This window comes from Thermobia domestica, chromosome 14 (assembly GCF_964235325.1).
Source record: "Thermobia domestica chromosome 14, izTheDome1.hap1.1, whole genome shotgun sequence".
Lineage (NCBI taxonomy): Eukaryota > Metazoa > Arthropoda > Insecta > Zygentoma > Lepismatidae > Thermobia > Thermobia domestica.
In genome coordinates this window covers 18741401-18756715 of record NC_137467.1, presented here as the reverse complement: position 1 = coordinate 18756715, position 15315 = coordinate 18741401, and the positions used below count along the sequence as shown (strand labels likewise).

The 15315-nt window shown below is 37.6% G+C and overlaps 2 protein-coding genes across 4 annotated transcripts in view; one reads left to right on the top strand and one right to left on the bottom strand.

The window, feature by feature from the left end:
• Nucleotides 1-15315, bottom strand: part of Pi3K68D (phosphatidylinositol-4-phosphate 3-kinase catalytic subunit Pi3K68D) — a 408362-nt gene that overhangs the window by 53058 nt on the left and 339989 nt on the right. The gene's annotated exons all lie outside the window — the stretch shown is intronic.
• Nucleotides 5752-15315, top strand: part of LOC145669556 (uncharacterized) — a 48512-nt gene continuing 38948 nt past the window's right edge. Inside the window, exon 1 of the mRNA XM_081737758.1 lies at nt 5752-5862. Within this exon, the coding sequence (XP_081593884.1) occupies nt 5859-5862 (4 nt within the window). The 5' untranslated portion in view covers nt 5752-5858. The remainder of the gene's footprint in view (nt 5863-15315) is intronic.

The window sequence follows — 15315 nt, the reverse complement described above, 5'->3', positions numbered from 1 at the left end:
GAAAAAGGAAATTTTTGCCTCTCAAGATGGGATTTTATAACGTTTCAGGTTGGCATCACTGTTTCAGACAGCACGCGTTACTATTCCCTGTTCAGCGTAAGCTCTAAACTTCGATAAACAAAATATTTGTATCTTTCCGCTTGACACATATACGATTGGCTAGTCAAGTATCACTCCCACTCCCCACGGGGAGGAGCAAATTATATAGTGCATTTTGACAATACTGTCTTGTGTTGTCCAGATACTTACAGCAGCAGCAGAAAAGAAAGAACGAACTCGAAAGATTAAAAAAAAAAAAAATCGCTGGTAAACAATTGTTGCTTAGTGAGTAAAGGTATAATAACGTAGCAGTTTTATATGTAGCTTCGTAGTATAAAACTAATAATCAAATCATATGAACTATTTTGCGGAGGAGTACAAGCGTCGGTAGGCCAACAGCAAATCAGCGAGATTTAGTTTCATGTGGCTTTGTTTATCGTAGTTTAGAGCTTAGCCCGAACAGGGTTTAGAAAATCATATTGCCATTTAAGAATGTTGATCCAAATCCAACATGTCAGGCCTCAAGGTGGACGTCATGGTCCTTAGATGTTCTGTCATGTTATAACTTCTCCCGTACTCATTGGTTTTCATTGAATATTTCCTATAGCGTTTCAGCTTTTACTTGGGAAGTAATACACTTCTGGACCACTCCCTATGGTCAATGAAAAATTCAGTAAAACTATATAAATTCTCCTTTCGATATCTTTTCTGTTAATATTTGGAGGATTTAAGGATGATTTTAAGTTCATTTCTATGTAAATTATGGAAATAGGCAATTAACTAGCAGAGGCAATTAAGTTATGACGAAGTTGGAATTCCGTATAATGAAGCCCTCGTTACGAATGGAATAATTCACAGAAGCCAATAGATTCAGGGAATATGAATGACAAGCTAATGTTCGTGTAGATTTCCAATTAATCTAGAAGCCACATAAGACGACTTGTGTTACAATCCAGATGAATAACGGCTCTTCGCATAGCGAGGTAACGATTTAAATAGTTTATAGAATTGTCCTATAGATGGCGATAGTGTAAATGAAAATCAATAACGGCTACCTAACTGAAATTCTTGACTGGAAATGTTATTTTGTTTCAAAATTTTCGCTCTCCATTTCACTTCACTTTGTTTCTTGATCGGAAGGACGTAATAGTGTATCACAGGCCCGCAGCCAGCTTCATTTCCTAGAGAGAACAACAACCCTAATACAAAATGAAATTTTAAAAAATGAAATGAATAACATCCCACGAATATGCCTTTTAGACTAAGGAAGACTATGGTTAAAGCAAGTGAATGATAAAGCAAGAATTGGTGGAAGGAAAGTGGGAGGAAACGGGAGACCCCAAGAAAACCCCATGGACACTGGCCGGGTTCGAACCAGGGACCCCACGCACCAAAGGAAAGCGCTCTACCACTAAGCCACCGTGGTCCCCGAAACCTTAATACAGGGATAGCAATGCAAGGTATCAAGCAACACTACAAAACTATTTATTTATTTACTTGTGACAAAGCTGAAGTTCTTGAATGCTAATATTTTTGAACTCACATCTATCTAAATAAAGAATTAAACTTTTCAGAGGGGGGGGGGGGTGATGATGGCCGGGGGCTAAATTGATTGATTGGTTCAAATTTAATAAGAACGTCAGAAACGAGGATATTTGTCCCTGTCACAATAAGGCTAATGGCCAATACAAAATGTACATGGAAATTTAACAATAAAACTTCTTAAAAATGTAAATCAAAGATAAGGTCTAGAAGGGATAATTAATAAGAAAAACATAATTAAAACAGAAAAACAAACATTAATAAATATTTTTAAAATGACTTTAACAAACTCTTTACAGAAAAAAATAAATAAAAACAATGTTCCCCAGAGTGCGTTAACTCCTCTAATCGTACGAACAAAATGAAGATACAATCACTAAATAGCGCATCATCCTCTAAAACCTGATTATTACATAGTCCTAAACGTTCCCTAAGGTCTGAGTATTTTGGACATTCTAGAAGAATGTGCCGAATACTCAGTGGAATAACACAGTCTTCGGACTGTTAGAGCCACGTACTAAACAGCCTTTCCCTAGCTAAGTTCTGCTCTACAGTTTATGTTTCTGTGTATTTCGATGGACGTGTTCAATGAAAGTACACTGGTCCTACGCTTTTATTGCTTGTCATGGTGCAATAGACATTTCTACTTTAATGTCTTACAATTATACTCTTTGGCCTAAGGATGACGGATGATTAATGAGAGGCATGACGGTGAAATGAGAATATGGGAGGAAACTAGAGAATCCCGAGAAAACCTACGGACACAATGCTGTCCTTCACAAACTCACAGGGGTCTGGAATTGAACCAGGAGTCTTTCGCACCACAGGTAAGCGCTATGCTACTGGCAAGGGAACATCTTATATTGATAGTAGCATTGCCCAATCTTACTATACTGTTGTGCAAATGACATTTTGATTACTTTAATCATTTTCAAGTTCTTCCTCTGTCAGTCTCTCTTTTGCATTGCTATCTTCACATGATTCTAGATCTTTCTTTCCTCTGTATCTCCTGTGTTTCTGGATGTCGTCCCGTGAAACTTTGGATTTCTCACTTTCCTTCACTCCTCTATCGATTGCGCATTGTTTGATTGGACAATGCTACAATCAATATAAGATGTTCCCTTGTGAGCCAGAGTGCTCCATTGGTTACAAGGGAGAAAATACTGAGAACTTAGGAGGACTAGAAAGAAAGTAATAATAGTCTCTTTCGAAGCACATGGCAATAATGGAGGGGACGCAAAACATTCAGGATTTAAGAGGGACTTGAGACCCAGGCCTGCGCTCTGATAGAGATCTCCACCACTTAGTAGTATCATTTCAGATTTTAGCTGGGGGGACTGATAATCCGGGACTGTCACGGAATCGAGATCTGCGTCCAGGCGTCCCGAAAATATTTCTCAGGACGCTTGAATGTCCCACATGTCAGCGAAGCAAAAAGAAGGCGAATATTATAGTTTGTTTCTTTTCACAACAATTAACCTCTGAATATGGCAATTCAAAAGTTAAAAACAAAAATTTGAATACATAAAACATTTATTTAACTATAATGCCTAACAATGTGATTACGTAATACTTGAACAACTCTACGTATGGAACAAAATAAATTAGTATATAGCACTTCCTTTCTCATTTTAAGCATTTCAAAAGATTCTCGGAATTTAGTAGCGTCCCGGATTTTCATTTGTGAAATATGGCAACCCTATATTAGTATATTAGTATACAGGGCCAGATTTAGAGGGGGCACCGGTGAACGTGCAACCCCTCCTTCGTTGTAAATATATACTATCTAAAATGAGAAGTGAGCAGTGAAAATAGTAACACTTTCCGAAACTTTCTGCCATTATGTTTTCGTTTGGAGCTTAAAGGAAAGCGGAGTTTTGCAAAAGCAATAGCTTAAGTCGATTTTCTGAAGGTTGCAGGAAAAGAATTCACCAAGCAAACAATATTCCTCATTCATAGCAGTTATGGCTAAAGGCTTTTAAAAAATCAAATTTAATTCAAATGCAGTGGTAGGTATTGATTAGGGATGGGCACGAGTAGAGCTAAAACTCGAGTTGAGTCAAAGGTAATTTTCTCGAGTCGAGTTCGGAATCGAGTCACTGTTTTGAGGTCGAGTTTCGAGTCGATTCGATTGATAAATGACTCGCTCGTTCAGCTCGTTTTAACTCATTTTGAAATCATGGCCTGATTAGACTAGAAAACGAAAGCCATGAGAAATGTGAGCAGTAATGTAGAATATTTTTAGTGTTGATCACGACAGGAGTGCATCTCGTCTTGTACTTGTAGTGTATCTTGTGGCGTACTTTTAATGTATCTCGTCTCGTCTCGATAACGGGACATTAGATTTTTATAACGAGACAGCCTTAAACGTCGTGAACACCAATATAAGGCTGAGACTTGCAGGGTCGAATTTTTGAGCCTAAGCAGAAGCCCAACCCGGGTAGTGATATCAACCGGCTAGGCTCTGTTCAACTGAGAAAACTGCTCGAGCCGACTCGACTGGGTTGAGCCATCGGTTCGGTTAGGACTAGCCATAGACTATGCTCAACTGAGCCGATGGCTCGAGCCAGCTCGGTGGGATAAGCCACCAACTCAGCTCATGTGAGCCATCGGCTCGAGCCAGCTCCGTAGAAACGAAAATATTTGAGTTTTACGTCCCACGGTTATGCCGGTAAGGCTAAGGGAGACGGTGAGTAATGAATGAAATGGTGGAATGAAGAAAGTGGGAGGAAACGGTAGAACCCCGAGGAAACCCACGCACACGGTGTTTGTCCACCACAAAGTTCACTTGGCGGGGGCTGGGATCCCGTAGAAACGAGTCCAAGGGCTCGGTTCGACTCAGCTCAACTGAGTTGATGGCTCGAACTGACTCCTCTGAGTGAGCAAACAGTTCAATTAGGTTTGGCTCGGATGAGCCATCGGTTCGAGTCAGTTTGGTTGGGTAGGCTGTTGGCTCGAGTCACTTCTCAGTTCGACTCGAGCTTTTGACAACCCTAAACTCGGGACGAGCAGTTTTGAACACGTTTGGCCGGCGTCCTATAAATTATAACAATTTTTGGCCCGAGCCGGAATACTTGCTCCTCCAAAACTCAAACCCAGAACCTCGTGACCGATGTCCTTACCTCTTGAAGACTTCTCGACGGCGGAGATCGACAGTTATCTAGTTTTCAGTATTCACATACAAACCACCTACCTTTCATGGTTATACACGGTGTTATAATAATAATAATAATAATAATTTAGTGGTGGTAGTAGTATCATTGATAATTATATTGTCTATGTAAGATACTTGAAGAGAGTACTTGAAACTACACACAGGGTTGAGCTCGAATTGGCTTGTTTTGGCTCGAGTAGAATTTGAGGAAATTTTTCGAGCTGAGTTCTCGAGTCGAGCTCGATCAATAAGGGAGAATTACTTGATGTAGATAAGTTTTAACAAATAAACATATAAAGTGCTGAGGGAAAACCACAGAATTCTTTTCGATAGACTCGTAAAGAATAGAATTTCATTTTTGTTTTCTAAGGAGATTCAAGAGTATAGTTTTTAGCTGTTTGCTTTTGCGTTACTTTCCTCTTAATAATAATAATAATAATAATAATAATGCAGCTTGATATTTAGACTTGAAGCAAAATATACGATAATTTTACGGCGAAAACGATAATTTTAAGTGCTACATACGATAATATCTTCTAATCGGGTTGGCAACGCTGGTGCCGTGTGACAAATGGTTCTTACATTGAACACTTGTAGCAAGAACTGTTTGAGTTCCTGTTTTATTTCATGTATTATTTACAATAGTACGTTAAATGTAATAAATACCACAAAGCCCTTTATTTATTTTGAAACATCCTGTATATCACCTGCCCACTTCTTCAAAATATTAAGCATATTCGCCTCTTAATTACTTATGATCCGGATTCAATTCTCTCTGGGAATCACACTTCCATGAGGTTACATTTGAGAACATAAATAACGAACGTCTTCATATGAGTTTGTAAACAAAACAACACTGTAGAAAGCGAATGTATGTAAACAAATGGAAAACTTCCTTATACGACAATTCCCTCGTGTATTTAACAGTGACGTCACAGTTAGAGTCATATGTTAAGGTAGACAGCAGGTAGTAAGTACTCACGGGGAAAAGGGAGGGGGGGAAAGCAGTCTGCGCTTCGGTAACCACGTGCATACAAGGAGAGGAGGATAACACAAGCCACAGTCAGTTCCAGTAGCTCAGCGAATGAACACGGGAAAGTCAAGGTGATTTATTTACTTTACCATGGGTAAGCAGTTAATTTTCTACTACAGTTTTTCTCTTTTAATTATTGTCGTAATTTCTATCCAGATTTCAAGTTCACACTTAGATTACAAAACTTCTAGTATTTAACTCATTCAAAGTTTTTTTTTTTTTAATTATTTAAAACTGGGACACATTATACTGTTTATGTTTACACTGGACATGGAAGTGCAAGGACAATACATCCCGGGTGTGTACGCAAGGAAGGTTCCGGGTTTCAAGTTTCAACCTCCCTTGAACAAGATAAAATAAACGTTTTCCATATATTAAGACATGTATACACAAAAATTCTGAAACTATATAAACTCGGGAGCTTGAATCGACCCCTTCCCCCTCTTGAAATTCTGCGTACGCTATTGTCCGAACGGTCGGTTGGTTTCTCTAATCCAATCAGTACTTGACATCTGTATTTTCATTTACATATGTAGCTATATGTTCGATAGTGTCTGAAGAAGGATATGTTAGATATTCGAAAGCGTTACAAATTATAATTTAAAATAAAGTGTGTTTTTAAGCTTTGGTCAGTGTTTCTTTTGTTAAAATAATCAATCCAAAGCCATGGATAGTCTTGCTATATCCTTATTAACTACAGCAAACAACCAGGAGCGTCATTTCAGATTTTGCTTGGGGGGGCAAGACCCCTTGATTTAAGTAAAATTTTGTCGTTTTTCACTGATTTACCATTATTCTTTTGATAAAGTCTATATAAATCTCAAACTCAGGGGGGAGGGGCAATTGCCCCTCCCTGCTCCCCCTAAATGACGCCCCTGCAAACAACTATAATACTACAGAGTTAAAGAATATATTAAGCACTATAAAATATGAGTAACAGGACCGGCCCTAGGCAGTTTGCCACCCCGTGCAATAACATTTGCCGCCTCCCATCCTTTTCTCCAGAAAGAACAAATCTTAAAAGCCACGATTTTAAGGGTATTCACTACAGCAAAATTAAACTACCGCTAATTTTAAAGTTTTTCTGTAATATCTTCAAAACAAATACAAATATTCGAAAAGCAGAAACGTAGTGAACTAGACAATACGATTTTGCATGTGATACCTTCATCACAATTCACATATCTGCTTTTGGTATGCCGCTATTTACAGAACCCGCAAGAAATATTAAAACTAGCTACAGTTGCAAATCGTAAGAAGATTGATGAGTTGTGATAACGGTATCACATGTAAAATCGTATAGTCTAGTTCAGTACGTTTTTGCTTTTCGAATATTTTTATTTGTTTTGAAGATATTACACAAAAACTCAAAAATTAGCGGTAATTTAATTTCGCTGTAGTGAAGACCCTTAAGTATGCTACCCCATCATGAACAACGAAGAGGGAAAAGTGCACTCGCGCTGAGAAAGGCCTAAACACTACAAATACAATCTTGGTGTGTCTTTTTTTTTTTTCTTTAAATAATAATCCATTATGTTAGTGAAAGATAAAGCAAACACACCTGCAGAGGAAGAACCGTAATCCTTCTTATAGAATTCAATATCTAACTTCAATCTCAGTATATCAGTTTGAAATGCCAGTAGGGCCTACAGCTAGCTCTTTTATCTTTATTTCTGGTTTCTTCTTCTGCATCTGTTAATATATATTTTTTAAAAGAACTTGTTTTCACCTTTAATGATAAGGAAGTTGTTTGTGATAAACACAAGACTAGTTTTCATATTAAAACTGTGATAACTAAGTAAATGGAACAGGAGTTCGCTATTGTTCGAGAACTGAGTTCTTGTGTTTAACAACGATCAAGCAATTCATGGTGAGATTTGTTTGACCATTTGCTTTAGCACTGTCCATGTGACCTTGAAGTAATGCGACCTAAACATGATTTATGAAGGTAGCATTCAAATAGGTCAGCTTAGTAAATTTAATTATCATCATAATCTTGAAGACTGTTTCCAACAAGAAATATTTTAAATAATATAGTTATGATAGATTTTGCCGCCCCTCCAACCTTCCGTCCCGTGCAAATGCACGTGTTGCAAATATGGTAGAGGCTGCTCTGGTGAGTAACCAAATTAGTATGTCTTGACATGTAATTCAATAACTGATTACTCACCGCTTGGGGTGACCATGTGATTGGATATCCTGTTGGTGCTAGGATTTTGAAGGTTTTTTGATATTTTTAGATGCGTAGAAACGCTGCTCTTTTAAATGAAGCAACTGATTTAAAAAGTACTTATAAACACTGTCTCCACTTTGTGTGTGTGTGTGTGTTTAATATTGGTTACTCTGCACCCTTAATTTCTCTGCTGCAAAATATTCTACTACAAACGAATTACAGCTTAGTAAAGTAATCAATGTTTCTGAAATGAGTTACCGTGCCAGGGTTATGCCATTTAGGCTATAAGGGGTGGATAATTAAAGAGAACAATTATGAAATAATTAATGGAATGAAGCTATCCACCACAAAATCACAAAACCTGGGATCGAATTACGAACCACTGCACCAGAAGATGAGTTCCCAAAGCTCACTTCTCTTTCTTGTATGTACAGTCCGCAGCAAAAAAATCTGCAACATGAGCATGTAAGTTTATTGTGAAATAACGAAGTCTTTTGCTCCAAAATAGGTGTGCAGGGAAGGACGCCCAGGTTTCTCCTGGCGTGATTCGTGCCACTTAGACGTTATGTTGATTCCCTGGGTTGTTAGGCATAGTTTCACAAGAAACTTACATGCTCATGTTGCAGGTTTTTTTGCTGCGGACTGTACATTTTGATTCCCTGATTTCATTATTTCTTATTTTCACCAATTTGGCAGGAATATGAACCCAGAAACTTCCAGGACAACTGAAAACACTCATGCTGTCAGTGGTACTCGAAAGGGTTACGCCTGACGATTATCAACCACACGTCTCCACTCGACCACCACTGAATCAGGCACGTAGCCAAGGGGTGGGTCCGGGGGGTCCGGACCCCCCCCTTCGAGACCAGAAATAAAGAAATAAGAAAGGATAAAACAAAAAGAAACTAGAAATAGGAAGAGTCAGCGTTAAAAATAAAAAGCTAAAAATAAAAATAATTTTTCATCATCGCTTCTCTGTAGTATTAAACATGTTATTTCAGAAACCGTTTTCAACTGCTCCTTTAACTTGTCATTTGGCACAGACAGTATTTGACAGATATTAAAAACAAAAAGTTATGTAGATGAAAGTTCCGTTAATATTTGATTCAATAGAGGAAGAAGCGCAAATATTGTAAAATATTTTACAAGACATTATTGGATACGTTACTTTTTTAAAAATAGTTGAGGTCATAATACAAAAAAATGGTTATATTTGGATGAACAGAAAAAGGAACCTCGATATTGTAAAATCTTGTTAAATCTTTTTAATATAATTTTATTCGACATTTCTTCATAGTTTGTTACTAAAATACTTACTATAATGTCCTCATTTTATTGTCCTAACAAACCAATATGTGTTGCTAGTAAAATAGTGATCAAGCACCTTGTGTGATAACCACAATATTTCATATCACACTTCCCCCCCCCCCATTACGAAATCCTAACCAATATATGTTACCAGTAAAATAGTTTAGAATAATTGAACTCTGGTGTGGATAACCCCAGTATGTTATGTCTCGGACCCCCCCTATTAAGAAATCCTGGCTACGTGCCTGACTGAATTATCATGTTACCAAGTCTTTCCTACTATTTTCTAAATACTAAGTCAGGGGAATGATATCATTGATAGATTTCCACATCATTTTGAAAACTGAAACAAAACTGTAAGGGAGCAACTGAACAGAATCTTACTATAATTCGACATTGTTTCTCCCATTAGTGGGGACCTGGCTCAATGGTAGAGCGCTGATACGTAGGGTTCCTGATTCGATCCCCGGCCAAGTTGGAGGACAACATCGTGTCCACGGGCTTTCTCGGAGTACTCCCGTTTCCTCCCTCATTCTCATTCCACCTTTCATCATCATTCACTTGCTTCAATATCCGTATCTCTCAGCTTAAGAGGCCTCATCCCGGCGAAATTAAAATACCGCTAATTTTACAGTAATTATGTGATATCTTCAAATAGATAAAAAGATAATCCAAATGTAGAACAAAAGCGCCCTATACAATATTATTTTGCGTGAGGTACCGTTATCACACGTCACCTAGTCGCTTTCCGTTTTCAGCCGTTTAGAAACGCGAAAATAAATGCCGATTTTCAAAATGGTTCGAAATCGAAGGCAGGTAAGTGAGTCGTGATAACAGTATCTCATGTGAAATAATATTGTCTAGGGCGCTCTTGTTCCACATTTCGATTATCTTTTTATCTATTTGAAGATATCACATAATTACTGTAAAATTAGCGGTATTTTAATTTCGCCGGGATGAGGCCTCTTAACGGGCATAACGTGGGACGTTAAACTGAAGAGATTTCGTTTTCCATTAAGCAGGCTCGTCTAATTTCGTTTATACTTTTATTTTATTATTATTATTATTTAAAATGATTTCAATGCAGATATTTCGTTTTCACTCAAGAAACTTATACGTCGCAACACAGAAGTTAAATCAAATTTCACGTTTCGTTTTGCATTGTCGACCTCGTACCTACCATTAAAAGGTAAAGCAAAAAAGCATAAAATTAGAACAGTAATAAATTAAAATTTGAGTAGAAGTCGTTGTTATAATACAGTTCGTTCATTTTCAAGCACTCATATGAACAGCAGTAACTAGTAAAAATTAAGAGGGATTAGAAAACAAGTCTTTTTTTTTTTTTTCTATTATACTCAGGAGCGTTATTTCAGATTTTGCTTGGGGGGCAAGACTCCTTAATATAAGTAAAATTTCGTATTTTTCACTGATTTACTACTATTTTATACATGAAATCTATATAAATCTCAAACTCAGGGGGAGGGCAATTGCCCCCTCCAAGCTCCCCTAAATGACACCCTTGATTATACTGTAAATGGAATTACAAAGTACACCAACTTTTCTTATCAGCAGTAAAACGGTCAAAAAGCCATTACGGCCACGCGCGAACTCTTCATGAGTCAAATGTTGCAATAGTTACAAAGGATTAGCCAACTGTCACCAAGAGACACAAAAACGATTAACACACTTGCATAATATCACCTACAGATCTGACGTTCAAGGGGGGGTGCCTTTGTTTGTGTGTAGGCGGGCACAGTGGCTCAGTGACAAGAGTGCTCATCTCCAGTGTGAGGAGTCCCTGGTTATATCTCAAGCATTTGAGTTTGAGGTGGATAGAACTGTGTCCGTGAGTTTCCTCGGGACTCACGGATTATCATTAACAGTGAAGTTTTTATTCTGCAGGAAACACACACACACACATATATAGTATATGTATATAACTAACTCACTCTATAGTCTATGGAATCCGGAGCGTTCACAGAAGCTCTCCACTGACTTCTATCCTTAGCCAACTGGATCCACTTTCTACTTTGTATTCCTATCTCTGCGAGATCCATCTTAATATTGTCTTCCCATCTGCGTCTAGGTCTTCCTAATGGTCGTTTTCCGATTGGTCTTCCAGTCAAGACTTTGAAAGCGTTTCTACTTTCTTCCATCCTAGCTACATGACCCGCCCACCTAAGCCTCCTAGACTTGATGACCCTAACAATGTTCGGCAAACCGTATAAATTATGTAGTTCCTCGTTATGAAGTTCGCGCCATTCCCTATTCCCGTTCCTCTTGGGTCCGAATATTCGTCTTAGGATCTTGTTCTCAAATACTTTCAGTCTATGTTCTTTCCTCAAAGTAAGCGACAATGTTTCACAACAATACAGAACAAGAGGAATGATTATCGTTTTATATATAAGCTTCAAATTCCTCGATAGAATTCGCGACAAGAGATTTTGAACTGAATAATAACACGAATTCCCTGTTTTTAATAAACATTTAATTTCTTCGTGAATATGATTTTCGTCTGTTAATATTGATCCTAGATATTATCGAAAGTATTATAGTATCCACGTTATCAAATGTATTATTTAATATTTTAAGGTATCCATAATTTGCTGTATTACGATCCCGACGCACTTTCATGTATTTAGTTTTCTCTGCATTTACTTCTAAACTGATGTCCCTGTAAGCGTTTAATAATATCTCTGTATTTCTTTTTATTGTTCTCCTATCATCCCCTATTAAATTTACATCATCAGCATATGCCAGAACCTGATGAATACAGTTTAACTCCAGGCCCTGGTTGCGATCTTTGATTTTTCTTTTCGCGTATTCCAGGACAAAGTTTAACAATAATCGCGACAACGCATCTCCTTGCTTCAGGCCATTTTCGACGTGAAAGCTCGGACAAAAGATGTCCTACCCGGCCTTTACTTTGAGATTCATTTAAACATATATTAATTAATCTAATAAATACTGCATTAAGTAATGTTTTCTACTTTTGTTTTCAAGTATTATTCCCCATATTAGATTGAATAATATACATAAAAACATGTATTCTCCCTCATTCCTGCCTCCGAAACTGATTGTGGGCGGCGGCATGTAACCTTGAGCATTCCTCTGAACATATGCGTAGTTTTCTCTGAATTCTATAGTTTCTTTCCGCTTCGATTTTTCCCTAAATATTGCATCACAATTTATTATTTTGCATTTTTCTATTAGTCTATAAGCGATGGTCAGAGATGATAACTTTCCAGTAATCTTACCAGTACCATATTCTACTTGGTATGAGATGATATAGCAAAAGAAAAGGGGTTCTCAAGAGTCGAACGCGACATACAAAAAGATCAGATAATGTTCGCCTATTTATACTGTGTGACATGAAGTCAACGTATTTAGTGTAGTGTAAATCTTCGTTTAATGCACGAGTTCAGAGACTTTTTCAAAGCCTTGTATCGTGTGTAAAGCACGATATTTGCGTACAAACAAGATCCCTCGTGGCTAAATGGTTCGCATATGTGCCTTTAACGTGGGAGACCCGCTTTCGATAACCAATGGGAGCTCATCAGGGCCGGATTTAGGGGGGACTCCCCCTTTGCTGTAAATATACACTACCTAAAGTGAGAAGCAAGAAGTGAGTTTTCCAAAATCAATAGTTTCAGTCAATTTTCTGCAACTTGAACGAAAAGGATTCATCGAGAGCAGACATTTAGCACTTCCAGGGCAATTCCTCATTCACAACACAGATACCTAAAGGCATTTAAAAACCTCAAATTTAACTCATATACGGTATACTGGCAGTTATATCCGGTCCTGGAGCAAATATGATTAAGATTCCATGTTAAACTGTATATTTCATAATAGTCTTGGCGCTGAAAGCGGTGTTCAAATCTACCGATCAACATCCACAGTACAAATAAAGGAATAATAATAATAATAATAATAATAATAATAATAATAATAATAATAATAACAAAAAGCTAGAACATTCCTTATCTTTCGAAAAATTTATTTCGATACATCAATGGGTTCCTTTCTCAGTCAGTTCTTTTACAAAGTGTTTAGCATATTTTAAATAATATCGAGAATAACGGCCGCTCAATGGTAGATCGTTTATCTCTGGTGCGAGAGGTCCCTGGTTCGATTCTCGGTCTTATGAGTTTGTGTTGGACAGCATTGTTCAACTTCCCTAAGGTTCTTCCCACATTTTAATTAAACAATCATTTACTCCCATAAATCATCTGCCCCCTTTAACCTAAAGAACATAACTGTGAAACGTTCAATGAAAAATATCGTTTTTAATGGAATAGGTGGCAGTCCTTTATTTCTCGAAAGCAGAGATAAACGTGACATACTGTATTTCATAACAAAGGACGCTAAGTTGGGGATGCTCGTGGCTTCGCTATATTCTTATAGCAGAGCCTTCTTATTTCAAGTCTGCCTTCGGAAAATACGTGAAACACTTCCTTCCTACCCCCGTCGCCCCTTTTACGGAGAAAACCATCCCTTTGCTTTGGAGAAATTACTGAATGACTTCGGCTGTGTTGCCAAGTTGTCATTAAGTCGTTTGGTCTTGGCGAGTAAAGATCAAGGTGACCAGACGTCCTATTTTAGCCGGGACATCCCTTTTTTTTAACCGTTGTCCCGTATTTTTCTGATTCTCAAACGAGACGCCTAAATGTCCCGTTTTTAAGCAAAAATCACCCAGGTGTCCCGTAATTATTATTTAAAATATAAATGGTAAATGCAAGTCCTACAATTGCTGGGTAGTACTTTGGTTAGTACTTAAGATAGAAATGCTGTGTTATCACTCTTACTAGTGTATTTTGTAATTTGAAAACACTGCTGAGTTCCAAAATGCATTCTGAAAGTCATATATTTACTCCCCCCCCCCCGATTCGTATGCGTCCCGTTTTTGCAAGTAAAAATTATGGTCACCTTGATAAAGATCGTAGGCTACTTAAGCGAAGCCTGTGAAATAATTCAATGTGACAACCCTGTCCGCATCAAACTACTGAAAAATATCGGTCACAACACCTTGTCCCTCCTCTTTTGAGAGAAATATGAGAAAACACATCGACAGCAGCGGCACACTTGGAATAGAGAGGCTCTACTGTTTCGAGGTGTCCCGCTGGTCTAGAGGTTAGTGTGTGAACCTTTGGTGCACGTGATTGTGGGTTCGAATTTCAGTGGGAGTAATGTACCCATTACAGTGGTTTGGATTCTATTTTAAACTGTCGATCCATGTCTCCTATATAACCTTCTGCGATTTATGAACACCCTGTATATTTTTGAATTCATAAGCAAAAGAAGCGAAGAAATTAAAAGAGTGAAAGGTACGATATTTAAAGGTGTCAAAGTTGAAGGAACACACCAAAAGGCGAAGAGATGAAAGGATGCTTCATTATGGCAGCGAAACCAAAGAAAAAAACAGAAATATAATTTCTCTAGAAACAAAAGCAGACAGGGAAAGAACCAATTTCCTTGTTACGTTGTTTCGCGCGCTTGACATCAACTGAGAGATCGCTGTAACGTCAGCAACAAATCTCAAGGCTAATGATACGAACCAAAACAAAGGAGAGAAATCTACCTGACACATGGCGATTGAGTCAGTCGAACTGGAATTCACTCCAGGAATCTCGATTTCAAGGCTACATGACTGACCATATCTTCCGCAATAATCGCAATAAAACGAAGATAAAGTGTCCAATTTGACGTTACATTTAATTACATCGTAAAAAAAACTTTCATTGTTTAAGGTTGCTAATGTGTGAAATGATGCTGGTTTTAGATACTTAAAACTGTTAAGAATCCCTGATGGTGTGGGAAAAAAACAAAGAAAAAGAAAGCTTTGTTTTAGTTTCCGGCAAAGTAAAATCATTTTTTTTTTTTTTTTTTTTTAATTTGTGGTCTTTGGAACAATACGAAAGCCTCAAATCATTTCATTTCTTACCCATAACAAGTTTCTCATTTGAAGATTCAGTTGTGAATAGGTTGACAACTTTCTCTTTCCATGTTAAACGAGAACTCTCAGTCTTGAAGAAGAAAGAAAGAAAAAAAACGAGGTGTGTTCAA